The 27,585-nt window shown below is 41.1% G+C and overlaps 1 protein-coding gene and 1 pseudogene across 1 annotated transcript in view; both read right to left on the bottom strand.

Annotated features, from left to right (window-relative positions):
• Nucleotides 1-1,614: 1,614 nt before the first annotated feature.
• Nucleotides 1,615-1,727, bottom strand: LOC120232529 (annotated as a pseudogene).
• Nucleotides 1,728-12,233: 10,506 nt separating this feature from the next.
• Nucleotides 12,234-27,585, bottom strand: part of PPA1 (inorganic pyrophosphatase 1) — a 28,041-nt gene continuing 12,689 nt past the window's right edge. Inside the window, exons 4-11 of the mRNA XM_039233316.1 lie at nucleotides 27,461-27,580; nucleotides 25,171-25,257; nucleotides 24,162-24,288; nucleotides 20,377-20,504; nucleotides 20,021-20,106; nucleotides 14,512-14,581; nucleotides 13,171-13,213; nucleotides 12,234-12,581 (exon numbers count right to left, since the gene is read on the bottom strand). Of these exons, the coding sequence (XP_039089247.1) occupies nucleotides 12,550-12,581; nucleotides 13,171-13,213; nucleotides 14,512-14,581; nucleotides 20,021-20,106; nucleotides 20,377-20,504; nucleotides 24,162-24,288; nucleotides 25,171-25,257; nucleotides 27,461-27,580 (693 nt within the window). The 3' untranslated portion in view covers nucleotides 12,234-12,549. The remainder of the gene's footprint in view (nucleotides 12,582-13,170; nucleotides 13,214-14,511; nucleotides 14,582-20,020; nucleotides 20,107-20,376; nucleotides 20,505-24,161; nucleotides 24,289-25,170; nucleotides 25,258-27,460; nucleotides 27,581-27,585) is intronic.

Here is a 27,585-nt window from a genome sequence, read left to right as displayed (position 1 = left end):
AACTTGCTTCTTCTTGAAGTAACTGTGCATCTATCTCCTAGTTTACAAAGGAGTGGGAAAGGGCATCTAACTTTAAGTCCTTTCCTGAAATACGTTTTTATAACTACCTATATGTCTGGATTCTAGTTTCCTTGGTCATTATAGTTATACAAACATAAGTTTTCACTTAGATTTACTCATGGACGGGGAATCCATCCAAAACTGGAAGGGTTTTGGAATCAGAAAAATCATGAAAACTATTTTCTTCTAAACCCTATATCCTTCTGAATAGTAAGTTACTTCCTTCATCCCTTGTTATATCACTGTAAGAGTTGAGGAACCTGATAAGCAAAAATGTCCCTTCCTCACTCTTTCCAAGATGACTCAGAAGAGAAAGGCAAATCAGAGCTTCCTGTGTCTTCAGCTCTCTAGGAAACTAGAGCAAGGCATATACACTGTGATTCTCAGGGAGATTTTCAAGCCATTTTTGTCCTGTTTTTATTAAGATAAATGCCTTATCTTTGATTTTACATAATATCATTTCATTCCAACCAAATGTAGCAGTCTCGACAAGAAAACAAAAATGGGCAAAGGGCTTGAACAGACATTTCTCTAAAGATCTATAAATGGCCCAAAACATGAAAAGGTGCCCAACATCATTAACCGTTAGATAAATGCAAATCAAGCTGGCATAAGATACTACCTCATATCCATCTGGATGGTTAGACTCAATAAAAAAAGAAAAGAAAGAGAGAAAGAAAGGGAAAGAGAGAGGGAAGAAAGGAAGGGAGGGAGGAAGGAAGGAAACAAGAAAATAAGTGTTGGTGAAGATATGGAGAGACTGGAACCGTTCGTTGGAAACTGTTGGTAAGAATGTAAAATGGTATAGCTGCCATAGAAAACAGTATGGTGGTTGCTCAAAAAGGTAAAGTAGAATTACCATCTGACCTAGCAGTTCCACTTCTTCATTATATAGCCCAAAGAATTGAAAGCAGGATCTGACAGAGATATTTGTACCCCCATGTTCACAGGAGCATTATTCACAGTACCCAAGAGGTGAAAGTAGCCCTGGTGTCCATCGACAGATAAATGAATGGACAAAATGTGACATATACACACAATGGATACTATTCAGCCTTAAAAGGGAAGGAAATCTGACACACGCCACAACATGAATGAGCCTTAAGGACATGCTAATTGAAATGAGCCAGTCATGGGGCACCTGGGTAGCTCAGTCAGTTAAATGTCCAATTCTTGGTTTTGGCTCAGGTCGTGATTTCATGGTTCATGAGTTTGAGCCTTGCGTTGAGCTCTCTACTGTCAGCACAGACAGAGCCTGCTTTAGGTCCTCTGTCTCCCTCTCTCCATGCCCCTCCCCAACTGCACACATGTGCTCTCTCTCTCACTTTCTCAAAAATAAATCAATAAATTTTTTAAAATAGTTAAGATTATAATTTTTAAATGGTAAGATATGTGTATTTTACCACACTTTTTTAAAAAATTAAGTTTTATTTAACTTATCTCTATACCCAGCATGGGGCTTGAACTCACAATCCAGAGATCAAGAGTTGCGTGTTCCTCTGACTGAGCCAGCCAGGTGCCCCTGAATATTTTTTTAATGCACATGTTTCACTTGGAACCTCCAGCATTTTCACAAATTTGAGTGTCATCCGTGCACAGGGGCCATGCTAATCTTCTCTTTACCATTCCAGTCTTAGTATTTGTGCACTATACGCCAGAGCGAGCACAGAACCTCTAGCGTGGTCAGCTTTCTTCGCCTGGTCCATTTGGGCATCTCCATTTTCTGCAGGGTTATTCCAATCCCCATCAGCACTGGCTTTCCCTTTTTTCTCTTTGGGTCCCTTCACCTCCTTCTTTGAAGGGGTCTTTCAAGGTGTAGGCTCTGGCTTTCGAGGAGCAGGTTTAGAGTTGGAGGCATTGGTATGAACTTGATATTTAGCTTAATATAGATACAGATGGCTATATGTGGAAATAGTTATAGATACGTGTGTATACACAGGTTGTTACACACACATATTTTTCCTTGCTGTGTCAGCTGAGAGGATGTACAAGCAGCAGCAACGCAGTAGCAATGAGCACACTTCCCCCCCAGATCTTGGTTTCTAATACCATTTGCCAATAAAAGGAACCAAGCATCTTTGAGACATGGCTGCCTCTAAGGCTAGGGAGGGAATATACAAAAATAAAACTAAAAGGCAACCTATGGAATGGGAGAAATATTTGCCAATTGTATATCTGATAAGGGGTTACTATCCAAAATTTATAAAGAATTCATACAACTCAAAAGCAAAAAAAAAAAAAAAAACCAACCTGATTAAAAGTTGAGCAGAGGATCTGAACAGACATTTTTTTCAAAGAAGACATATAGACAGCCAACAGGTATATGACATCACTGGTCCCCTGTCAGAGAAATGCAAATCAAAACCACAATGAGATGCTGCCTGACACCTGTTTTAAAATGGCTATTATCAAACAGACAAGAGATAGCACGTGTTGGTGAGGATGTGGAGAAAAGGGGCCCCTTGTGCACTGTTGGGGGGAATGTAAATTGGTGCAGCCACCATGGAAAACAGTATGGAGTTTCCTCAAAAAATTAAAAAAAATAATAGAACTACCGTATGATCCAGCTATTAAATTTCTGGGTATATATCCAAAGAAAATGAAAACAGGATCTCAAAGAGATATCTGCACTCCCATGTTCTTGCAGCACTAGACACAAGAGCCAACATAAGGAAACAATCTAAATGCCCATTGATGACTGAATGGTCTTAAAGAAGACTTGGTATGTATACACACTGGAATATTATTCAGCCATGAGAAAGAAAGAGATCCTGCCATTTGTGACAAGATGGATGAGTCTGCAGACATTATGCAAAGTGAAATAAGCTGGAAAAAAAGTAAATAGGATATCACTCATATATGGAATCCAGAAAAAGCCAAACTCCTAGAAAGAGTAGAGTGGTGGTTGCCAGGGGGCTGAGGGGGAAGTAGGGAGATTTTGGGTCAAAGGGTACAAACTTCCAGTTATAAGAAAAACAAGTTCTGGAGTACCTGGGTGGCTCAGTTGGTTAAGTGTCCGACTTCATCTCAGGTCATGATCTCACTGTTTGTGAGTTCAAGCCCTGCATCGGGCTCTGTGACAACAGCTCAGAGCCTGGAGCCCGCTTTGTATTCTGTATCTCCCTCTCTCTCTGTACTTCCCTGGCTCATACTGTCTCTCTGTCTCTCAAAAAAGAAATAAATGTTTAAAAACATTTTTTTTTAAAAAAAGATAAATTTGAGGATCTAAGGTAGATCATGGTGATCTATAGTTAATACTATATTACATGAAAGTTGCTAAGACAGTAGATCTTAAATATTCTCATTATAAAAAAGAAATGGTGAATGATATGAGGTGACGTTGATGGAGGTGTTAGCTGATGCTGTGGTGGTAATCATTTTACAGTGCATAAGTGTATCTTATCAATCTGTTGTACACTTTGATTTTTTAAAAATTTCTTTAAGCAATCTCTACACCTAACGTGGAACTCAGACTCACAATTTGAAGATCAAGAGTCGGATGCTCTTCCGACTGAGTCAGCCAGGAGCCCTGATATGTTGTACACCTTCAAACTTACACTGTCATCTGACAGTGTTCTCTCAACCAAACTAGGAAAAAGTAAAAGATTGAAAGAGAAGGGGGGTGGGGAGCCTGGCTGGCTCAGTCAGAGGAACCTGCAGCTCTTGATCTCAAGGTTGTGAGTTTGAGCCCCAAGTGGGATGTAGAGATTACTTAAATAAATAAAACTTAAAAAAAAAAAATAGTGAGGGGCGCCTGAGTGGCTCAGTCGGTTAAGCGCCCAACTTCGGCTCAGGTCATGATCTCACAGTTTGTGAGTTCAAGCCCTGTGTCAGGCTCTGTGCTGACAGCTCAGAGCCTGGAGCCTGCTTCAGATTCTGTGTCTCCTCCTCTCTCTGCACCTCCCCTGCTCATGCTCTGTCTTGTCTCTCTCAATAATAAATAAACATATAAAAAAATTTTAAAAATAAATAATTTTAAAAAAAGAGTGAGAGTGATAGAATGAGAGAGAGGGAGAAATGTGTGATAATATTTATGCATTTATGCTAAATTATTACTATTTATAGGGATGTATCAAAGAACATTTTTTGAAAATGAGCTCTGGAATCAGACTGCCAGTTTTGAATCCCAGTTCTTCCACTTACTGTCTCACTTTGGGTAACTTATTTAATCTTAATATGCCTAAAATGGATAATATGAGCATCTCCCTCAGTATAGTGTCTCTGGTGGCTAGCACGGTTCCTGGCACCTAGGAGGTGTCTAATGAAACTTGTTCAGTAACTGACAGAGTGAATGAAGTAATGATTTTTATGAAGATTTCATAAGACTGTATAACTTTGGTTTGGGGCACAGTGCAAACATTCAATAGAGGATGAGTATTGCCATCAACATCCTCTTTAGCCCTGGGGACACTTCGTTTGCGCAGGCTGTTCCCTGTGTCCGGAACACCCTTCCATCTCTTCTGCACCTTGTTTCTCAAGGCTCAGGTCAAGCAAACTCCCTCAGTCAGTCTTTCCCAGGTGGCCCCTTCCCGAATTGTCCCTCTGCCTCTTTTCTCCAATTACAGCACTTCTGATGTTGGGTTTACAATCATTTTTGGTTTTTTCACGCCGGCCTTATTGAGATGCAATTCACATATCACAAAAGTCACCCATTTACAGGGTACAATTCAGTGATTTTCAGTATGTTCATAGAGTTGGGCAGTCATCACACCAATTTTAGCATATTTTCCACCCTTCTTCAAAGAACCCCCGTACCCATTGGCCCCGCTGCCTCTCACTGCGGCCTCTGGCAAGCACTAATGTATTTTCTGTCCGGATAGATCTTCCTATTCTAGACTCTCATGTAAATGGATCATGCAAGATACACGTTTTTTTGTGTCTGGCTTCTTTCACTCAGCGTAATGTTTTCTAGGTTCATCCAGGTTGTAGCACGCGCCAGTATTTCATCCCTTTTCATGGCCGAATAGTAACTACTGCAATGGTCATACCACTTACGCACTCAACAGTTGATGGACATTTGGGATACTTACACTTTTTGGCTACTCTAAACAAGGCTGCTATGAACATATGTCCAGATTGTATGGACACATCTCTCTTGGCATACACCTTGGGGTAGACTGCTGCGTGATCTGCTAACACTACGTTCAACTTTTTGAGAAACCGCCTGTTTTCCAAGGTGGCTGCACCATTTTTCATTCCCGACAGCAGTGTGTGAGGGGGGCCAGTTTCTCCACATTGACAATCATTTTTTAGTGTACCTCCCTACCAGTGAACTTCTTGAAGGCAAAGAGCATGGGACTGTGGTTTTCTGTCACTCCGGCTCTTAGCCCCGTGCCAGGCCCAGAGAGAAACTTTCTTTTCCAGCCCATCCCTGCTCCACTGGACTATCTATCTCAGAGTCCTGGAGACATGATATCTTCATGTGAAAATACATGCTCAGGTAGGAGTCCACTCTGGTATTACACAAAATGAGGAAATTGAGGCCCAGCGAAGTAAACAGATCTGCCTAATGTCACACAGACCCAGAGCCAGAACTCAAGACTCAAAACGGGAAGTAGAGCTCTTTCCTGCAAACTGCCTCTGAATTTACTCCAAGACCAGAGGAGAATCAACTTTGACTCCAGGGATCTGGTGGCATAGCCCTAGATGGCAAAGCCACAGATAGCAAACTTCCCTGAGACAGCATGTTTCTCTTCAAAATCTATGGAAGGCCAGCATTTGAAACCACAGCATGTCTGGGGGGGGGGGGGGGGGGGGGGGGGGGGTGTGGAGGGGTGTGTGTGTGTGTGTGTGTGTGTGTGTGTTTTAACCTATGAATAGCCTTTTGATTATGCACCCTCCAGTAAAATGGAAGCTGCAGGTCTTTGCACAGTGTCTACCCAGTGGCTTTCGGGCCCCTGGGCCCAGGCTGCCTCCCCGTGGGGTGCCGGAGCCCCCCTGTGGATATGGTTTAACCAGCTGAGAGGAGACATGCGAGGGAAGTAGACTTGAAGCAGGTGTGGAGGACGGCAACACCATCTGCCTCCCAGGGGAGGAGCAGCAGAACAGGCTAGGGGAGGAGGGCCTTAGGTGCCGGGGTGCAGCAGTGAGGGGAGCATGTCACACCGAGACACCCACACCATTGCTCTGAGGTGGGGGTGTGGTGTCAGCGCCGGAAGAGGCCTTCAAGGGAACCCAGGTCAAGTCTCCTCTTTCCCAAGAGTGGAAGTTGCGTGCTGCGTGTTGAAGGTGACCCAGCCAGTTAGTGTCCTGAGACCAACCAGCATGATGTAGCTTTGCCAGGTGAAAAAGGAGACCGGCCTGTCACTGTGGGGAGGGCCTTGCGGCTGCGATGATATCTCATTTCCTGTCCTTCACAAAGGGCCTGGCGTGGGGCGCTCAGAGACCTCAGACAGGTCACTTGGCCTCCCTGGTCCCATGATGCAAGTGAATGAACAAGATGGAAGTGTGGGAAGCACATGGCACAGGGCCCGGCATCCAGTAAGCACCCCCGAGTGGGAGCTTTTTTTTTACCATTTTTTTAAAGTAGTCTCTCACAACCCCAAGATCAAGGGTGGTTGCATGCTCTAATTGACTGAGCCAGCCAGGGGCCCCACAAATGGGAGCTATTTTTGTTGCTGCTATTGCTGTGGTAGATGTTTGTCGGTTAGCTCATGCTGATTATATTACAACCCACTGAGAAATCTTTGCTGGTTGATGAGATTCATGACTAGAGCACTGGTTTCAAACATCAAGGTATGTTAGAATCACCTGGGGGAGCTGGGTCAAAATCAGATTTCAGGCCCTAGCACCTCCTGGGGCTAATTCAGCAGGTGTTTTATATATATATAGAATATATATAGAACATATATATAGATACATACATAAAATATAGAGAGAATATATATATACATAGAATATATAGAGAATATATAATAGAATATATATAGAATATATGTAGAATAGAGAGAATATATGTAGATATATATGTTATCTGTCATATGTAATATGTGTGTATATTATATTTTATAGATATTATATTTGTATTTGCTTCTTTATTTTTTATCAACATCGCAGGTGATTCGGTGCTGGTGGTGCAAGGCTCCCCTGCACCCAGCTGCCTGGAGCCAGGAGCCCTCTGCCACTAGCTGCGCTGAGCACTGTCCACTGGCGTTCTACTTCATTTGATTTTCTTAAAAGCAAAATTAAGTTGCACATGCTTTTAGAAAAACAATTCGAAGAGCACAGAATCTTATGAAGTGGAAGGAAACTCCCTGGACCCCACTTCTTCCATGCTTATCTCTGCGTCCCCACCCCGACATCATCATTGTTAACTGTGGTTTGTTTCCAGCAATTGTCTACGCCCATACAAGCACATCCACTAATGTATCTCTTTTCCCCCATGCTCACTTTGTAAAAAACACGAGTAGGATCATAGGACTGAGCAAAGATTGGCAAATGTTTTCAGTACTGTGTTGACTGGGAAATATTTTCGGCTTTGAAGGCGATACGATCTCTGTCCCAACTACTGAACTCACCATTGTAGCTTGAAGGCAGCCACGGCAATTTGTAAATGAATGGGTGCGGCTGTGTTCCAATGCGATTTTCCTTACCAGACAGGCAGCAGGCTGGATTTGGCCCACAGGCCACAGTTAGCTACTACAGAGTACAATTTTCTCCTTTCACTTATATATATCTTGAACATTTTTTTCCATATCAGCCCATGCAGTGACTTTATTCTTGAACTGCTACATGGCACTGATAATATATTTAGCCACTTCTCAACTGGACAATTAGACATTTGTCCACGTTTTGCCGTACTAAACAAAGCTGTCATACTCTGTGCGCTCGCTTGACTCTTCTCAGTCAGCTGGAATGAATTCTCTGAGCAGAATTGCTGACTCAGAGGGTAAGTATGAGTTTAAACTGTTGATAGAGGAGGCCAGATTGCTCTCAGGCTTCTTCTAAAATTCCGATGGCCACATAACCTTGTGATTTTCATTGCTTAATCTTACTTCTGGTGAATGTTTTCTGGTTAATTTGATGGTTTTGTAATAACTAAAGGAAAGATTCCACAGACCGACAGAGGGAACAATGAACTATGTGGTAATGGACTTGAGTTTGTAATTGTTTAATAAATACTTGCCCGCCACGAAGCAATTGCACTTCATGCTTGTCAGTGTAAAAAGCAAATTCCCTCCTGCCCAGAAAGCAGCAGGGGCAGCTCTTTATACACGTAAAGAACATTCTGTGCAAAAGCACAACCGAAGCCCTTGCAGAGCAAATATGCGGATCAGATGCGACATTATTGCCTTTACAGCTGCAGCGTATGCAGGTCTGGGGCACAGTGATGGTGCAAATGAATTGTGAATTTCCAATGAGAGTGCTCAGTCAGACCCTTTACACAACTGGGCCGGTGTTTCAGATTCCCTTCTCTGAAGAAAATGCATTGATCCCAATCGGTATTGTTGAAATCACAATCATGAACCACCAGCTGCCACTGAGCACTTGCTCGGAGCTTGGCACTGGGGACATCCTTCACCTCCATTCCTTCCACCCTGTGACAAGGGTCAATGACCATCTTACAGACGGGAAAACTAAAGCTCACACAGGTCAAGTAATTTAACCATGGTAATAATATAGTCGGGTTTGACTTCCAAGTCTTTGGGGAAAAAAAATCATTCGCTGCATTAAAAACCGGCAGACACCTTGGTGACTGATTCCTAACTTTTGGGCCAATTTTTATGAAGTCCCCCACATTGTATAATCTTCCATTACAAAACCTATTTCTCATCCTGACTAATAAATCCCTTCAGAAATCATGTATGACCGTGACTGAGGCAACATTTAAAAATAGACTTGCAAGAGGAGCAAGAGAAACATTGCTAAGATCTGAACGCTGACATTCCTGACTCTGGTCCAGACATGATGGCGTAGCCCTGTTTTGCCTTGCTCCTCACGGGGAAGCACAGCTACAAACCCTGGAAATGGCAAGAGACAACGGAAGGAAAATGCTGGAAAGTGGTAAGGTGAGCTGCTTTGGGAGCAGGGCCAGAGAACAACACAGTGGCAGGGCACGTGCTTCCTACCACCCAAGGGAGAGTCCTTCCCGACCCCCGACCTAGCAGTAGAAGGCAGCCCAGATGGGCTCCCTCCTCCCCCTTGGGGAATGGGCGTCCCTCTATGGTGGGTGTGACACCACCTGGCAAGAGAGACCCCTGGGAGTCCGGCCCGGACTAAGCCACCAGGGAGGTATTCTCCTTCCCCAGCCTCCCCTTTTCCAAGTATCCTAGGTGGGTGGGTGGCCTGAGCTGGAGGGAGAAATCCAGCTATAGCAGGTGGACGAGTCCAGGAAGCCTCTTGATCCCTGCAGCCTAAGTAAGACTCTCCTCCCCCGGCCCAGGGACACTGGCCTAGTCCCTGGCTAGATGGAGGGCATCAGTCTGTTGTCCCACACACCCCTCCCCCACCAAGAGATACCCACCAGCCCCTTGAGGCAGCACCTGCAGGCACCAACAGAAGCACCAAGGGCACCAGATAATACCAGGCACCAAAGTTAACACTGCAAAGCTGCTGAAAATGAAATTGCCTTTGAAACCACAGTCCCCAAAGTAGGCCGAGCCCCAGGTGCTGGGCCCAAGTGGGGTGATGTTGGCTAAAACACGAGATATAAATAGGCCACCACAAACGACATGTCTAGGATTCTACTAACAATTACCCGTCATACCATGAACCCAGGAAATCCCAACTGAATGAAAAAAGACAATGGATACCATACTGAGATGAATTGTGACAAGGATTTAAAAGCAGCCATCTTAAAACTATTAGGCTGTAAATTAGAAATTCCCTTGAGATAAGTTAAAAAATAGAAAATCTCAGCAAAGAAATGGAAGTTATAAAAAAGAACTAAATAAAAACCATAGAACTAAAAGTGCAGTAACTTCACAGTTCCATTATAATGGCACATCTGAGCAGGTTCACTGCCAGAGCAGAGATGACAGAGGACAGGCTCCATGAACCTGGGGACAGAACAACACAGCTCACCCAGTGTGAAAAAGAAAATAGGCTGTGAAAACAGAACCTACGGCCCTGTGGACAGTAACCAAAGACCTAACCCTCGCATCACCAGAAAGAAAGGAGAGTGGGCTTGCTTAGGCCTAAAAGAGTATTTGAAGAAATATGGCTGAAAAATTCCCACATCTGGTGAAAGACACAAACTTACAGGATAAAATGCAAACATAGCAGTAACCATCTTAAATGTGAGATAGTAGAGCCACTCTGGAAAACAATTTGGCAGTTTCTTATTTAAACTAAATGTGCATCGGGGCACCTGGGTGGTTCAGTTGGTTAAGCATCTGACTTCGGCTCAGGTCATGATCTCACAGTCCATGGGTTCGAGCCCCGCGTCGGGCTCTGGGCTGACAGCTCAGAGCCTGGAGCCTGCTTCCGATTCTGGGTCTCCCTCTCTTTCTCTGCCCCTCCCCGGCTCACTCTCTGTCTCTCTCAAAATAAAAACATTAAAAAAAAAAACAAAACAAAAAACAAACATGCATCTGTTGGGGTGCCTGGGTGGCTCAGTCAGTTCAACATCTGACTCCTGATTTCAGCTCAGGTTTGTGGGGTCAAGCCCGAGTCCAGCTCCCAGCTGACATTGAGGAGCCTGCTCTGGATTTTCTCTCTCTCCCTCTGCCCCTCCATCATGCTCTCTCTCAAAATAAATAAACATTTAAAAAATAATAATAAACATGCATCTATCATTTGAACTAGAAATTACAATGTAAGGGGATACTGGCACACCAATGTGCGCGGAATGTTCGTGGCAGCTTTACTTGTGATGGCCAAAACCCATACTGCGGCCACTAGTCCTTCAACAGGCAAAACAGTTTGGTATATAGACCATGGAATACTCCTCAACAATAAAAACGGATGAATAAAAATAAAGAATTATCAAAAAGCATGCAACAACCTAGAAGAATCTCTAGGGAATTATGCTGAGGGGAAAAATACCAATCCCAAGGTTACCCACTATCTGGTATAGAACATTCTTGAAATGTCAAAATGGTAGAAGTAGAGGACAAACTAGCAGCTGCCAGAGATTAAAGATGGGGGTGTAAGGACATGAAAGAGGAAAGCGTGGGGGCGCCTGGGTGGCTCAGTCTGTCAGGCGTCTGACTTCGGCTCAGGTAATGATCTCACGGTTCATGGGTTCGAGACCCGCGTTGGGCTCTGTGCTGACAGCTAGCTCAGAGCCTTGGGCCTGTTTCAGATTCTGTGCCTCCCTCTCTCTCTGCCCCTCCCCTGCTCACACTGTCTCTCTCTCTCAGAAATAAATAAAACATAAAAAAAAAAAAAAAGAGGAAAGCATGGTCATAAAAGGGCGCCAGGAGGTTGTGTGGTTAGAACTGTCGAGGATCTTGTAGGACACAGGGACCTTCTGGGCAGTTCGGTTGTACACAATACACCACACAAATGAGCACAGTTAAAACTGGAAAATCTGAACAAGATCAGTGGTCTGTCTCAAAGCCGCTGTCCTGATAGTGACATTTTACTATCATTTTGCAAAATCGTACTTTATAGGAAACGGGGAAAGGTATAGAGAGAAATCCTCTGTATTATCTTATCCCTGACAACTGCATGTGAATCTACATTGATCTCAATAAAAAATTTCAGTTAAAAAAATCCGCTTGATACATGCCATTACATGAGTAACATCTCATTTACAAATGAGGGAACTGAAGTTGGGTGGTTGGTAACTGACCCGAGGTTACAGAGCTAACATCGATGGGCTAGGACGGAAGATTCAGGTCCGTCCAGCTCCAAAACCTGTGATCTTAATCATGGAGCTATTTGGGCTAATAACTCGGAATATAATGTAAATAACTTAAGGGTCCAGTTAGTTGATTAGACAAATTAAAAAAGTAACTATCATTTCAAAAGGTGAGCAAGGTTTTGCTTTCTGCTAATAGAAATGCTTTCACCTTACGACGGGATGCTAGGAATTCGCTAAGAACATAGCATCGGGACTACTGTAAACACAGAGGTTTCATTCTCAGGTTCCTAAAAATCATGTAAATTTTAGTCTAATAATTAAAAAATTGACTTATAAGATCACTGATAGAAAACAAACACCAAACAGCCACCCACGCCTCCTTGGTAACATCAGGCCTCAGATTAAAGTAAGAATATTATAAATGGAGTTTCAGCAAAATAATTTTATTTTCTGACACGTGGTAAACATATACAACCAATATGTAGTCATCGTGCACGTTTATTCACGAATGACTCCCAAATTACAACTGCTCTGACAGTGAAGCTTGTACTAACATGATCTTCGTTGAGACACGAACAATGCTTTCAGATGGGTCACATTCTGAATATATTGGTCACAGCAGAATTTGCTTTAGTAGATGAACTCTATGGATTTAAAGCTTTGAAAGCTACTACTTTTGCACCCAACACTCCAGGTGAACAGGACGCAGCAACATTGGCTTGTATCCCACAGAACTTTCCTTAGTTTTTCTGGTGATGGAACCACTTATCCACTGTATTCAGAGAAAAGAAAACCAAATTAGAATCTCTGTCAAGAATCAAAACACACCCAACATACATCCTAGCATGGATTGGCTTAAAACAAACTTACATGTGACATTTTACAATGTGACATTACATGTGACACTTACGGCAAAAACGGGCGATTTTTTTTCACAGTGTTTTCTTTTGGGCTTCTTTACCCCTGATACTAATCAATACACACGTGATTCTCACCAGAAGAACCTGATAGAGAATTCTAAATCTAAAGGGGGAGAGGACCGTTTTCTGGGTGAAGCAGCCTGTGGCCAGACTAGGATCCAGAGCCGCACCTGCTCCAACATCTGCAAGGCATCTACCCGGCACCCACGGAGAAGAGTGGGTCGTGGTCTGGAAGCTGCCATGATGGGGGCTGGTGGGAAAGGGGGCCTGTACAGCCATCTTTCTTCCCATAGACATGATGGGATTTTAGAACTGTCTCTCCTCCCCTCCCTTCTCTTTCTCTGTAGATGTGGTACGTAAGATGTATCTGTAGATGCAGATAGAATTTTCCCCCACATACATACGATGTTTAGTGTGGTTTTACTAGAATGGAGAACTTACCATCTGTTGGTGCTGTGCAGGCAGATTCACATGGCGGTGGTAACTAAAATAAAATATGAAAATATATTAGTCTAATGCCAGGAAAAAAATAAGTATACCAACACACAAATTAAAAAGAATCTGAACAGAAGAGGACTTTCCCAATTTTTAAGTCCTAAAAATAATTCATAATATATAGGAACAAGGCAACGTTTGCTCTCCTGCCAAGAAACAAATTCAGGCCTCTAAGCTTTTGAAGGCACACAGGAGAATAAACAAAAGGAAATGCGTCTTGAAATAACTGATTTATGCACTTGCAATGATTTTATATATATTCACACATACATAAAATGTACGCAGAGCATTCTCACTGAAAAGTTATGATTGCTAACCAATGGTTTTTCCCTCCCAATTTTTCTTATTCAACTCAACTTTGTCAGGATTAATATATAAAAATAAATCTAAATATACTGGCTTCACTGTTAAATTATTCTTTTGATTTGTACTACACCCCACTTACAAGGCAGTCAGAAGTCAGACTTCGTGTTTTCTGTTTTCCTTATTTAATATAATAAATGATAATAATTTAAGATTATCTGGTTTAGTGTTTTGGTTAGTCCAAAAATTGAAAATAAGACAAAGCCATGGGCGCCTGAGTGGCTCAGTCGGTTGAGCGTCCGACTTCAGCTCAGGTCATGATCTCATGGTTCGTGGGTTTGAGCCCCGCGTCAGGTTCTGTGCTGAATGCTTGCTCAGAGCCTGGAGACTGTTTTGGATTCTGTGTCTCCTTCTCTCTCTGCCCCTCCCCAGTTCATGCTCTGTCTCACTCTGTCTCTCAAAAATAAATAAAAAATGCAAAAAAAAAAAAAAGAAAAGAAAAAGAAAAAAAAAAGAAAATAATACAAAGCCAAGATTATTTCTTTGAAGAACAGTTTACTCCCTCACAAGAAAGTCTTTTCTAGGATTATGAACCACTCCTACACAGTGCCTGAAACTTGACCACTTTCTCAGTCCTTTCTATAACAAGTCAAGTAAGTTCCCATTAATTCCTTTGTGAAAAATGGCTTATGATAGGTACAGAGGCACTTAGGTTAGTTGGTACATTCTGGAATCATTTTGATTGTTACAAAGAATTCTGTTTTCCTATCCGCCCTCTTTAGGGTTGACAAGGATCCTTCTCAGCTTCTTCCCTCAGTCAAATGTCTACTTGTATGTGCTCATGGTTTGCAATTTCAGGACCTCACACAGTATATGCATGCAGGAGGAACTCTGATATTTGTTGAAAGAAATACTTTCTTTCCCCATTAGCATATATTTTTTTAGCCACGAGGAATGTTCTTCTTCAAGGAAAATTTTACATACAGCATCCACAATAGCTTTGGCGGCATCGGGGTCACACTTGAAGGGGCTCTCAGACACCGTAGTATTCATGCTATTAAAGAAAACAAAAGTACTCATGAGTCACAGGAACAAAACTTGTCTCTTAAGACTTAAAAACAACAGGTTGAAATGGGAGGTCAGATGAAATTCAAGCTGGGTTTACCTGAATCAAGTTTACTCAAGTTATAGGATAGAAAATTAATATATACAAAAATCTGTTACATTCCTATTCACTAATAACAAACCATCGGAAAGAGAAATTAAGAAAATAATAACATTTGGAGCAGCTAGGTGCTCAGTCAGTTAAGCATGTGACTTCAGCTTAGGTCATGATCTCTTGGTTCATGGGTTCAGGCTCCAAGTCAGGCTGTGCTGACAGCTCAGAGCCTACTTGGAATTCTGTGTCTCCCTCTGTGTCTGCCCCTCCCCTGCTTACACTCTGTGTCTGTCTCTCAAGAATAAACATTTTAAAAATTTTAAAAAAAAAAAGAAAATAATAACATTTACAGTTGCATCAAAAAGAATACCTAGGAATGAATTTTTTAAAAGTAATCTCTACGCCCAATGTGGGGCTCGAACTCATGATTCCAAGACTAAGAGTTGCATGTTTCACTGACTGAGCCAGTTGGGCACCCAAAGTTAACCAACGAGGTGAAAGATCTATACACTGAAAACTGTAAGACATTAATAAAAAGAAATAAGGAAGACACAACTAAATGGAAATAAATGGAAATGCTCATAGACTAGAAGAATTAATATGGTCAAATTTTCATACTACACAAAGCAATCTATAGATTCAATGCAATCCCTATCAAAATTCAATGGCATTTTTCAGAGAAACAGCACAAACAATCCTAAAATTTGTGTGGAGCCACAAAAGATCCTGAATAGCCCAAAACAATTTTGAGAAATAAGAGCAAAGCTGGAGACATCACACTCCCTGATTTCACACTACCTTACAAAACTTCGGTAATCAGAACAGTATGGTACTGGCATAAAAACAGACACAGAGGTCAATGGAGCAGACTAGAGAGCCCGGAAATAAAACCCATTCATATAAGGTCAATTAATTTATGTTAAAGGAGTGAAAATATACAATGAAAAAGGAAGAGTCTCTTCAACAAACTGTTGGGAAAACTTGACAGCCACAAGTAGAAGAATGAAACTGGACCACTATCTTACACTGTACACAAATATTAACCCAAAATAGGTTAAAGACTTGAATGTGAGACCTGAAACCATTAAACTCCTAGAGGAAAACACAGGCAATAAGCTCCCTGACATCAGTTTTGGGGATAAATGTTTAGACTTATCCAAAAAGCACAGGCAAACAAAAACAAAAATAAACAAATGGGACTACACCAAACTAAAAAGCTTCTGCACACCAAAGGGAACCATCAACAAAATGAAAATGCAACCTACTAAATGGAAGAAAATATTTACAGATCACATATCTGATAGGGAGTTAAGATCTAAAATGTAAAAAGAACTCCTACAACCTGATAGCAAACAATTAATCTGATTAAAAAATGGGTAAGAGCATCAGATAGAAAATTTTCCAAAGAAGACATATAGTTGGCCAACAGGTACATGAAAACGTGCTCAATGACACTCACCATCAGGGAAATGCAAATCAAAACCACTGTGAATCACATCCACTAGAATGGCTATTATCAACAAGGTAAGAAATAACAAGTGTTAGTAGGAGGTAGAAAAAAAATGAAGCCCTTGGGTACTGTTGATGAAAATGCAAACTAATGCAGTCACAAACAGTATAAAGGGTCCTCAAAAAATTAAAAACAGAATTACCACTTGATCCAGCAATTTGACTTCTGTGTATTTATCTGAAGAATGTGAAAACACTAAATGGAAAACATATCTGCACCCTCAATGTTCACTACAGCTTGATTTATAACAATCAAGACACGGAAACAACCTCAAGGTCCACCAATGAATGAATGGATAAAGAAAATGTAGTGTGTACACACACACACACACACACACACACACACACACACAGAGGAATATTATTCAGCCATAAAAAAAAAAAAAAGAGTTCTTGCCATTTGTGACAACACAGATGGAACCTGAGGGCATTATGCTAACTGAAATAAGTCACACAGAAAGAGGTAAACACCGTATAATCTCACTTATATGTGGAATCTAAAAACACAAAACACAAAACCAAGCTCATGGATATAGAGAACATACTGGGATGTTCTGAGATGGAGTGGAAGGTGGGTGAAATGGGTGAAAAGGGTCAAAGGTACCAATTTAATTTTAAGTTATGAATAAGACATGGCTTGTACTCACTTGTGTGCTCATTCTCTCAAAATAAACTTTAAAAAAATGGTATATCTAGGAGATGGGATATTATACAGAGATGGAATGTTACATAACATTATAAAAACATTTTTTAATGACATGTGGAAATGCTTAGTGTTAAATATCTCAAAAATCATAAACCATAGATGCAATATAATCTTAATTATTTAAGTTTATTTTGAAAAAGAGAAAGAGCACGTGTGTGTATGGGAAAGGGGCAGAGAGACAGGAAGAGAGGAGGAAGAGAGAGAATCCCAAGCAGGCCCTGTGCTGTCAGTGCAAAGCCCAATGCTGGGCGCAACCTCATGAACCATGAGATCAGGACCTGAGCTGAAATCAAGAGTCAGAGGCTTAACCAACTGAGCCACCGAGGTGCCTCCCCAAAATTTAAATATAAATAAATAGATGCTGTTGTGGGTGTGGGTATGTTTATCTTGCATAAATGAGATCATATTAAGTATACTACTAGGAACTTTGCTTTTCTCCCTTAATATATTTGGGATATCATTCCATATCAACATATAAAGATATTCTTTTAATGTGCCATATGTGGCACATTGTGTTATATAGATGTACTTAATCATTACATTTTCCCTAACTTTTTGCGATTATAAAGGGCACTATAATGAACATCCTTATGCATGTATCTTGGTGAACTACGGATATATTCCTAGCAATGGTGGTATGAAGAAGTACACGCAGCTTTAATTTCTGGACTGGATACTGTCAAACTCTCCTTCACCAAGGCTGTACCCATTTATATGCTCAACAGCCACATATGTCTGTTCTTGGTAACCCTGGCTATCATCTAATTTAAAAATGTTTTTGCAAATCTAATGGGGGATATCATTATCTTGCTGAATTGCATTTTATAAATCACGAGTGAGTCTGTACACCTTCTTATATGTAAACTTCCTTTTTCTATCTTTTCTTTCCATCTACTTAGTTGCCTTTCTTATTTGAATAAGCTATTTATAAATTATTTTGCCCTTTGTTTTCTTTATTTAAAAAAACCGGGAAAAATTGTCTCCTAATACATAAAAATATCACAAGTAAACCTTTCTTTTATGGATTTTTAGTTTGTGTTCGGTTTAGAAAGGGCTTCTCTACCATAAGCTAATTAACAGATTCACTATATTTTTTCACATCAAAATTTGCAGGTCTGCAATTCAATACTGATGTAAGATGAGGGCTGACAGACTGCACCCAATTAAAGAAGGGTATAAAGTAGTAAAGTATATAGTAGTATAAAGTAGTAAAGAAAACGTGCTGAGCTGTTTCCGTGGGGAGCTCAGGAAGCACCTGCCCAGTCACAGCACCTTTTAAACACAAATCGAAAGAGCCAGAACATGGTGGTGGTTGCCAGTGTGCTTCTGCCATAAGGAGAATAAGGAGGAAGATCGGATCTAGCCTGTTTTCTTCCTCAACAGCCAGTTGGTCCACAACCATTCATCCGCACGTTTATTTAATTATAAACTAAATTCCCATACATCATTGGATCTACCAAACTTTTAACAGAAATGAGTAATCTGACTTTCTTTTTCAATATCAAACTTTCAGTAAAACAATATCACTCAGCAGTATGAAAACAATTCACACTCCTCTCCCCACCCCAACACTACCCTCTTTTTTTTTTCCAGAATTTTCCTATTTCCACATGCAAATTTTTTCTAATGAAATTGAATTATTTCAATTCACATTGAAACATCATTTACAATGCTATTCACAAACATAGTTTACTTTTCTTTTTAACATATTTTATATTTCTCAACAGTCTTAAACTGTTCTTCTTCTGGGTCCTGCAATATCTTGTTTATAGCTTGGTGTTTTGTTTTGTTTTGTTTTTAAAGCATTTATTTTGAGAGAGACAACACACGTGTGCCAGCGGGAGAGGGGCAGAGAGTGAGGGAGAGAGAGAATCCCAAGCAGGTGCTGTCAGCCCAGAGCCCACCACGGGGCTCAGTCTCACAAACCGCGAGATCATGGCCTGAGCTGAAATCAGAAGTCAGACACTTAACCAACCAGGGGAGCCACCCAGGTGCTCCTGAGTACTATGTATATTTTATATACAAATCGGTTTCTTTCTTTTTTTTTTTAATGTTTATTTATATTTGAGAGAGAGACAGAGTTCAGAATAGGGGCGGAGAGAGAGGGAGACAAAATCTGAAGCAGGCTCCAGGCTCTGAGCTGTCAGCACAGAGCCCAATGCGGGGCTTGAACTCACAAACATGAGTTCATGACTTGAGTCGGAGCAGGAGGCTTAACCGACTGGGCCACCCAGGCGCCCTGGTGTGTGTGTGTGTTTGTTTTTGAAATACTATTCCATATGGGACCTTCTCCTCCATTGTAGTTTCTGTAACCACTTATACAGGATGCTATCAATATATATATATACTCATTTTGTAACTGGGGACCTTTTTGAATTCTTTATTTCCTAGGGTTTTCTGGGTACAAAATCACATCATCTGTGACAGTTTACTCCTCCATTTCCAACACTCCTGCATCAAAATACATCATTTCTCTTATACACTTCATTGACTACTATTCAAGAACAACATTAGTTAAGTGGGGATTGTGGGCATTCTCTTATAAATCTTTAAAAACCCAAGTGGAAGCCTATGATCCTGAACATGGGCTGGGGGCCAGACAGACCTGGATGTGAGTCCTAACTATGAAACACTTATTGAGGGATGACTTTGGTTAACTTTAATTTCCCTGCATCTCTGCTACATGCTTGGTATGCTTACTGCTCAGTAAGTATTCACAATTATATTAGCGGTGGTAAATTTTGTGTGCATGGTAGATCCTGATTTAGCTGCAACACATCTTACATATTTAGATCAGAGCAAAACTCTTGCACTCGATCCTATTTTACTCACTAGATTCTGAGCACCCTGATGCTAGGAAGCCTTCCTAGTTACCCTCACAAAGCTCTGATCTCACTGTCCCTTTTATAGTTTTAGTTTGTGCTTGTTCAGAGAGTATCTCAGGAGTACTCTTCAGTTGCCTATGTATCTACCTTCCCCCTCACTGTGGCACAGACTCACAAAACCAGTTACCCCTTTTCTAAGGAATGTAATAATACACTGTGCTCATGGCTGTTAAACCTCTGGTGCCAGCTGGTGTGCTTTCTGTGTTAAACATGCAGAGAAGGGTTCCTGCTCACCAACTGATTCCCTTCCCGTCGATCTTCTTCGTCACTAATGCTCTCCAGTGGTCATGAGTGCTCTTAATAACATCGATCGCAAAATCCTGTAATGTGAAGAGATCTGCATTACAAGCACAGATAAGTGTTTTTTCCTTGTTATCAACATTTTCCCAAAGCCAGATAAATTGTCTTTTCTGAATTCATTTCCTTGTGCCAGATATGGAAGAGAACATTTAAATGAATCCATATCAAGGCTGTCTTACCATATCTTTAACATCTGTTTCATGGTCAGAGAGTCTTTAAATGGTAACAATATGGTTAAGCTGGTCTCAATACAAATGGGCCTAAAGCTACACTTCTAAATGACACGTTACCTTATCTTTAAATTCTGCATTGAAAGCAAACTGGTTTTCTGGTTTTCCATCAGGAACCTTGTACCTTCTGAACCAGTCCACGGTAGCTTCCAGGTACCCAGGTTTCAGCCGCTTGACATCATCAATACCTAAGAAGAGAATAAGCAGATTGCAAGATGAATATGTAATTATTCATGCCATAAAAATATCAAGTATGTACTTTGAGAGAGCGATAGGATGGATTATCAAAAAAGTTCAAGATAAAGTTAGAACTAATCACCCTTCTGAAAAGAGAACACATAGACATTGAAAGGAAATCACCTAGTGTCTTAGAATAGCTCCAATGTTAGGTACTAAGGGAACAATCAATACAATAGTAACTTCTATTAGATGAGAGGAGGGAGAAAGGCCTAGGGGCTACATAATGAAAGAGCTAGTTTGACAAGTATAACTTCTATGAGAAGGGCAGAAGATACGAAAAAGGACAGGCTAAGGCTATAATTAGAGGATCACACCCCAATTACAAAATACAAGAAAAATGGATTACACTGAAATCTACGATGGGTTACATATTAAATGAGACTAGACTTCTCGCTCTATAGGATAGGCATTCTATATCAGAATGCTCTAGTTCTGGCCAACAGAAAAATGTCTCTTTTTAATGTTTATTTATTTATTTTTTGAGAGAGAGAGAGAGAGAGAGAGGAAGGGGAAGAGAAAGAGGGAGATACAGCTGTCAGCCCAGAGCCTGAGGTGGGACTCGAACTCACGAATTGTGAGATCATGACCTGAGCTGAAGTCAGATGCTTAACCGACTGAGCCAGCCCTGAAAAATGTCATTTTTAAAAACACTTTTCTGGGACGCCTGGGTGGCACAGTCTGTTAAATGTCCAACTCTTGATTTTGGCTCAGGTCCTGATCTCAAGGCTCCATGCTGACAGCAGGGAGCCTGTCTGGGATTCTCCCTCCAGCCCTCCCACCCCTCCTCCTAAGGCGAGGGAGCTCTCTCTCAAAATAAACTTTATTATTGTAAGCAGGAATGCATTCAACAAAACTTATTTAAATTTTGTAAAATAAAATTTATAATCTATGTAAAGAATATCATGCATTCTATTATCATAGTACCACCAAAAATATGAAAAGTTTACAAAGTGAACTGGGAAATGTTTAAACACAGATACATTTCAGGGGACATAATTAACATAAAATGTGTCACCTGACACCAAAACTTGAAAATCCAGAAATCTGAAATGCAAGCGTGGGCATTTTCCTATACCAACAAACCAACTCTCCAGTTCTCCAGGTACCGATGGTGTGTCCAGTTCGATCCAATTCTGACAAGATCTACCTGGGGTGAGCATCAGCTCCTGCAGGTGACAGGGACTCACTCAGGCCCACAAGACTGATCCCACTTCAGACACCAGTGGCCTTAAGGGCTCATGGGATTCCCTCCTCATGTTTAATTTGCTAAAATGACTCACAGAACTCAGGAAAACCCTTTATTTATGTTTACTGGTTTATTATAAAGGATACGTCTCAGGAACAGCCTAATGGAAGAGATGCAAAGGGCAGGGGTGGGGGGAGCTTCCAGGCGCTCTAAGGGCGGGTGGGCATACTCCAGCCCCTTGCAGGCGTTCACAACTCCAAAATGTTCCAAAATCCACCAGAGTTTTAGAGAGTCAATCTCCAGTCTCCCCTCCTCCTTCCAGAGGCCGATAGGAGGGGCTGAAAGTTCCCACCCTCCAATCACTTGGTCTTCGGTGACCAGCCCCAGTCTGAGGCTAGCTAGGAGCTCTACCTAAGTCACCTCGTTGGTATAAACTCAAGTGTGAAGAAATGGGCTCATTAAGAGCCATAAAACACACTCCTAAACACTCAGGAAATTCCAGAGAGTTTTCTGCCATGACTTGGAAACAAAAAACAAATATGTTTTTTTTAATCACAACACAGTGAGGAAAACTGTCAGAGCTGATTAACTGTCTGATTGTGAACCAAACACTGAAAGGTATGCGGGATCCAGACTGGAGAACCCGGAACACCAGATCCAGGAAAGAATAGGTAGGCAAAAAAAAGAAGCCCAGGCAACTTTTGTTCTTTTTCTTGCAATGCTGCACACACAAAGACAGAAGTAGTCTCCAGAGCTACCTGACCTGCATCCTGATGACACATCAAGAGCCCGCCTATGACAGCACTGACTCCGTGCTGTTCCTTCGTGGGTTCGGCTTTCCTAACCAGGCCGGCAGCACTGGCACAGCAAGCGTGGAGCCCCAGGCTTACTTTCACCGGTCCCCACAGAGCAGCAGGGCGATCTGACTGTCGCGGGCTCCACAACGACCAAGAGGATCGACGTGTTCAACACGACTGCCTCAGTGGCTAAGTGTTCCTCTGCCATGGCCCTGTGCGCTTCCCTCCCTAAGTTGTGGCTAGTCAAGAATTCTCTCCATCTAGAAACGCCAATAAATGCTTCAGATTGTAACAGATGACACAGAGGCGGTCTCAGGCTGACATGGAGCGAAAGCTGCAGGCTACTTGCGCCATGGGGCCAACCACCCAGAGAAAGTCTTCAGTGCTCTCAAGCCTCTACTGCAGGACAGTGATGCCCTCGCAAATGTTGCTGACGTAATGACAGGGGCGCCTTCACTAACTGTGCCAGGGCATGCCACATAGCATGTGTGCTCTTGTGTAAGGAGCACATGTGAAAGTGGGCACAATGATCAAGAGAGTCACTGTGAAAGGGCAAACCAGTGGAATGAATGCATTCTCCACCACACGAAATTTAAATAACACAGAACTATCTGACACAAAAAGTCCGTCTTTCTCCTCCTTTGATTGTTTCTCTGACTCTGACTCTTTGGCCATCACATCCTCCTGGCTGTAGCCGGGAAAGGTTCTCCACTTTTGAGGACTCACGTGACTAGATGGGGCCCATGTGGATAATGCAGGATACTCTTCCCAGCTCAAGGACCTAACCTAGAGTGACGAAATGTCCTGGGACTAGGCGGCGGTGACGTCGTGTGACCTTGTGAATGTTCTAAATGTCACCAAACTGTATACTTTAATATTGTTAAAATGGTAAATTTTGTGTTCAGTGAATTTCACCACCAAAAAAGAACTGGGTGGGGGCGGTGGTGGGGAATGACGTGCTGAAACACGTTACATTGAAGATGAGCCCTGGAAACATTATGCTGTGTGAAAGAAGCTAGGCAGACACATGACCATACAATCCCATTTGTGTGAAATGTTCAGAAAAGGCAAATCCATGAAGACAAACAATACATCAGTGATGGCCAGGGGCTGGGGCAAATGGGAACGGGGAGGGACTGCTAATAGGTACGGACGGGGCTTTCTGTCAGAGTGGGGAACACGTTCTAGAATCAGATGGTGCAGACAGTTGCACAGACGAGTAAATGTACTAAAAATCGTACAACTGTACACTTTAAAATGGTGAATTTTATGGCATGTAGATTGCATCTCAAGCAAAATAAGCTTTTTTAATAAATAAATACACAAAGCAAAAGAATGCTAGTATGTCTGAAAGGAAAAGAGAAAAGAGTAAACACAAACCACCAGATTTTTTCTCTCCTGGAATGAAGGAGAAAGTTTACTTAGTTAACTGCTCAGGGAATTACTAAAAGGTTCACTGGGTGGAGTAACAATGCTTTGTCAAAGGTTTTGCTATTCCTAAAGAGTTAAGGTGTGGGCTTCTTCCTTGTGGCTTACGGAAGGCCATTCTATCTCTATAGGTTAAATTTGGTGGGGAGTACGATTTAGATATAAAAAGACTTTAGATCTTCAAATTTCCTTACCATTGTAATTGGCTGCATCAGGATCATCCATATTAATGGCAATGACTTTCCAGTCGGTTTCTCCTTCATCGATCATAGCCAGTATGCCCAGGACTTTCACTCTAATGATCTCACCTCTCGCACATACCTGAGAGTCAAGAACCACAGTTAGGCCAATACCACAGGATGAAACTTTGGAAGCAAAATCTTACTTGGTGGATAATAGGAAAGAAGGAAGACACCAAGCTTCTGCAAACTTACCTAAGATTGTTTCTTTAAGCAATTTTTAAAAAGCTAAACAAGCAAATCCCTGTCCTATCAAAATTGAAAATAAGTACCTTGGAGGCCCTAAGAAAATCAGTAACATCATTCAGGATAATTCATATTTTTTGAGGTGTCATTGATTGTGCCAAAGAAATAAATTTCAAACACATATTTAAATGTACTCTCTTTACTTTTTATTTTATACAAACAACTGAATTAGGCAAGTCATACAATATGGCTTACCTTTATGACTTAAAGACCTGAATGTCAACTTTCTTTTCAGTTAACGATTTCCCTGAGCCTGAGAAAGATCATAAACAAACTGTAACTACAGTCATGATGTTAGAGCTGCCCTACATGATAAGGAAATTCTGACCAGAAACCTCCAGCTCATGAGGTTAGCTGACATGGGTCGATTTGCTGACTGCTCCCAATGAGTAGGCAAGGTTTGCCTTGTAGTGAGATGAAATCTTACTCCTGGTACTCTTCATCTACTGACTGGTCACCTGCCTTCCAAAGCAGAACACACTCACTTCTTCAGCATGTATATACAGTCATGTGAATATACACATGTTTTTGACTAGGTTTAAATGCACATATTAAACATACAAAGGCTTAGCTGACCTAGAGGCTTTTAACTTGTCATAGAGATATCATTATTTCACTAATATTCATATATTTTATTCACAATATTTTTTAAAGTATGACCTTTGTAAACTTCATTACTATCATCTTGACACTACAGAAACATTTCAGATTTCATTACCTTGCTTCCAATTTCACACACATCGATTGGGTCATTGTCACCACAACAGCCAGTGTGTTTGTCATTGTGTCCTGGGTCTTCCCAAGTCTAAAAATTAATTAATTAAAAATAAAAATAAATAAGGCTGAGAGTATATCATGCCTATACAAGCTACTGACAGAGTGGACCATATTTGACATTAAAAGATAATAGCCCATGAGTCTTTCTCCAAAAATATGAATCTTCAGCTATTGTTTTCTCAGTTTTAAGAAATTCTTTATTCATATCTAAGAATCTTCACTACACACAATAATTTTAATTAAACGCTGGGGCCCTTTTATGCTAAATATGCTATCTATGCTCAAATAAATATGCTATGTTAAATATGCTAAACTGAATTTAAGCTTTTGTTTTTTAATTTTAGTTTTTTTAAGTTTAAGTGTTTTTTTATTTATTTTGAGAGAGACAGAGAGAGCAAGTGGGGGACTGGCAGAGAGAGGAGACAAAATAGCAAATCAGGCTCCGGGCTGTCAGTGCAGAGCCCGATGCGGAGCTCGAACTCACAAACCGTGAGATCATGACCTAAGGTGAAATGGAGAGTTGGACACTTAACTGAGCCACCCAGGCATCCCTAAATTTAAGCTTTAAAACAGATAATGATACTTTTTTTTTAAGTTTATTTATTTATTTTATTTTTAGTGATCTACACTTAACGTGGAGCTTGAACTAACAGCCCTGAGATCAGGAGTCGCATACTCTACTGACTGAGCCAGCCAGGTGCCTCAACAATGCTCCTATTTGAAACAGACAAAAACCAACCCCATAATAGCTGAGACAACATGCAAACAGAAATACAGACCCAAATATTTACTTAAAAAACACATTAAAAGAAAAGTGTTTTGATGAACTTTTCGTGCTCACTATCTTCTATGAACTAGATTTTCTTTAAAATAGATTTCCAAAACAGAGATAGGTAGATAGTAATACTAAAACGGAAATGAGATGTTCTGATGGTTACATGTCATTACCAACCAGGAGCCAAGAATGAAGTGTTTATTCAGGATTTTCTGGAGCTTTCAATTGCTAGCTTTATTTCTTGAATCTTTGCAGAAATCTCACACACACACACACACAAAAACGATGGCTTGTGCTTCCCTGGATGTTTAAAAGGTATTTATTGTTCTAGTTCTTCTCTCCCCCAATCTAGAATATATTTCTTGGCTTTGTTTACCTACTCAGGTGGAATAAAGGCAAAAAGATAAAAGTGAAGGGGGATAAACAAAGACCAGATCCAACAAGGTCAAATCAAACCTTCGGAAGAATAAGTATTTCAGCAGTGTTTTCTGAGAGGGACGATATTTTGAGGCTAACTACTAAATGAAGTGGAATACAAGGTAAAGTGCTATAATTAAGGCAGACAAATGGCTTTGTGGTTACTGGATGAGTTTGATCTATGTTTTGTTAACTTAGAGACTGTTTCACAGCAGAGTCTACTTAATAGACTTAATGGTTAATAAAAACAAACTGTTTATCAACAGGAAAAAGTAAATTGAGTATTTCACGTAAAATCGTTAAGTACCACAGGCATTATTAGCCTAGCCAAACCAGAATTAAATATCCACCATTTACTCATAATAGATATGGTTCTAGTGATTTTCATTCAAACTTTAAATAAGAACCTACTATACACACAGGTGTTGTGCTGGGCATAAACTGGTAACCAATACAGACGTCCTCCCTCTTCACAGGGTTGTCTGCTTAGGAAAACAGAACCCCATTATTTCTTTCCCACAAAAAGACTGGCATTAAGAAGAAGAAATCGGGACTCTCAACAGGAAAGCTTACAGGTGCCAGGTTCCTCACAGTAGCCCTGTGAGCTAATGCGAGTAACGCCTCGGGGAGAGCAGTCTCAGGGAGGGGGAAAGAGAGGCACGTTAGGCGAGCTAGCAAGTGGCGGACTTGGGGCGTGGGGCCAAAAATCCGTGCTTCCCACCACTAGCCTACAGGGTCCCGCTCTGCCACTTGTTCTGTAAAGAAACAATGTGTATGGTTTACAACCAGTCCATACAGAAAAGTCAGTATTTCAGAGAAAAACCTTCAAATGTGAATTTAAATATCATAAAGCATTTATCGTTCAGTTTATCTTGAAATTAAGTTTATTCAAGGAAGTATTAAAATAATTACTCTTAGGTGGGTAAAATCTACTCTAGCATAAACTTTTGGCAAGTGTTTAAATCTTTTTCACCAACAGCTGTAAGTTAATTTTTTGTAAGCTAAAATGTACACTTTGAGCAACCGCACACACACATACCTGAGGGATGGCACCATAGTTCCAGATGTATCCTTTATAAGGGAACAGATTTGCAACGTAACGCAGCTTTCCTTTCTTCACATCTTGTTTAATTGGGTTTAAAGGGTCCTTTGTAGCTATCTGAA

The sequence above is a fragment of the Hyaena hyaena genome, unplaced genomic scaffold, assembly GCF_003009895.1.
Source record: "Hyaena hyaena isolate Hyena2069 unplaced genomic scaffold, ASM300989v1 scaffold_73, whole genome shotgun sequence".
Lineage (NCBI taxonomy): Eukaryota > Metazoa > Chordata > Mammalia > Carnivora > Hyaenidae > Hyaena > Hyaena hyaena.
The sequence above is the reverse complement of the archived record's forward strand: the minus strand, read 5'-3'. Positions and strand labels throughout refer to the sequence as shown.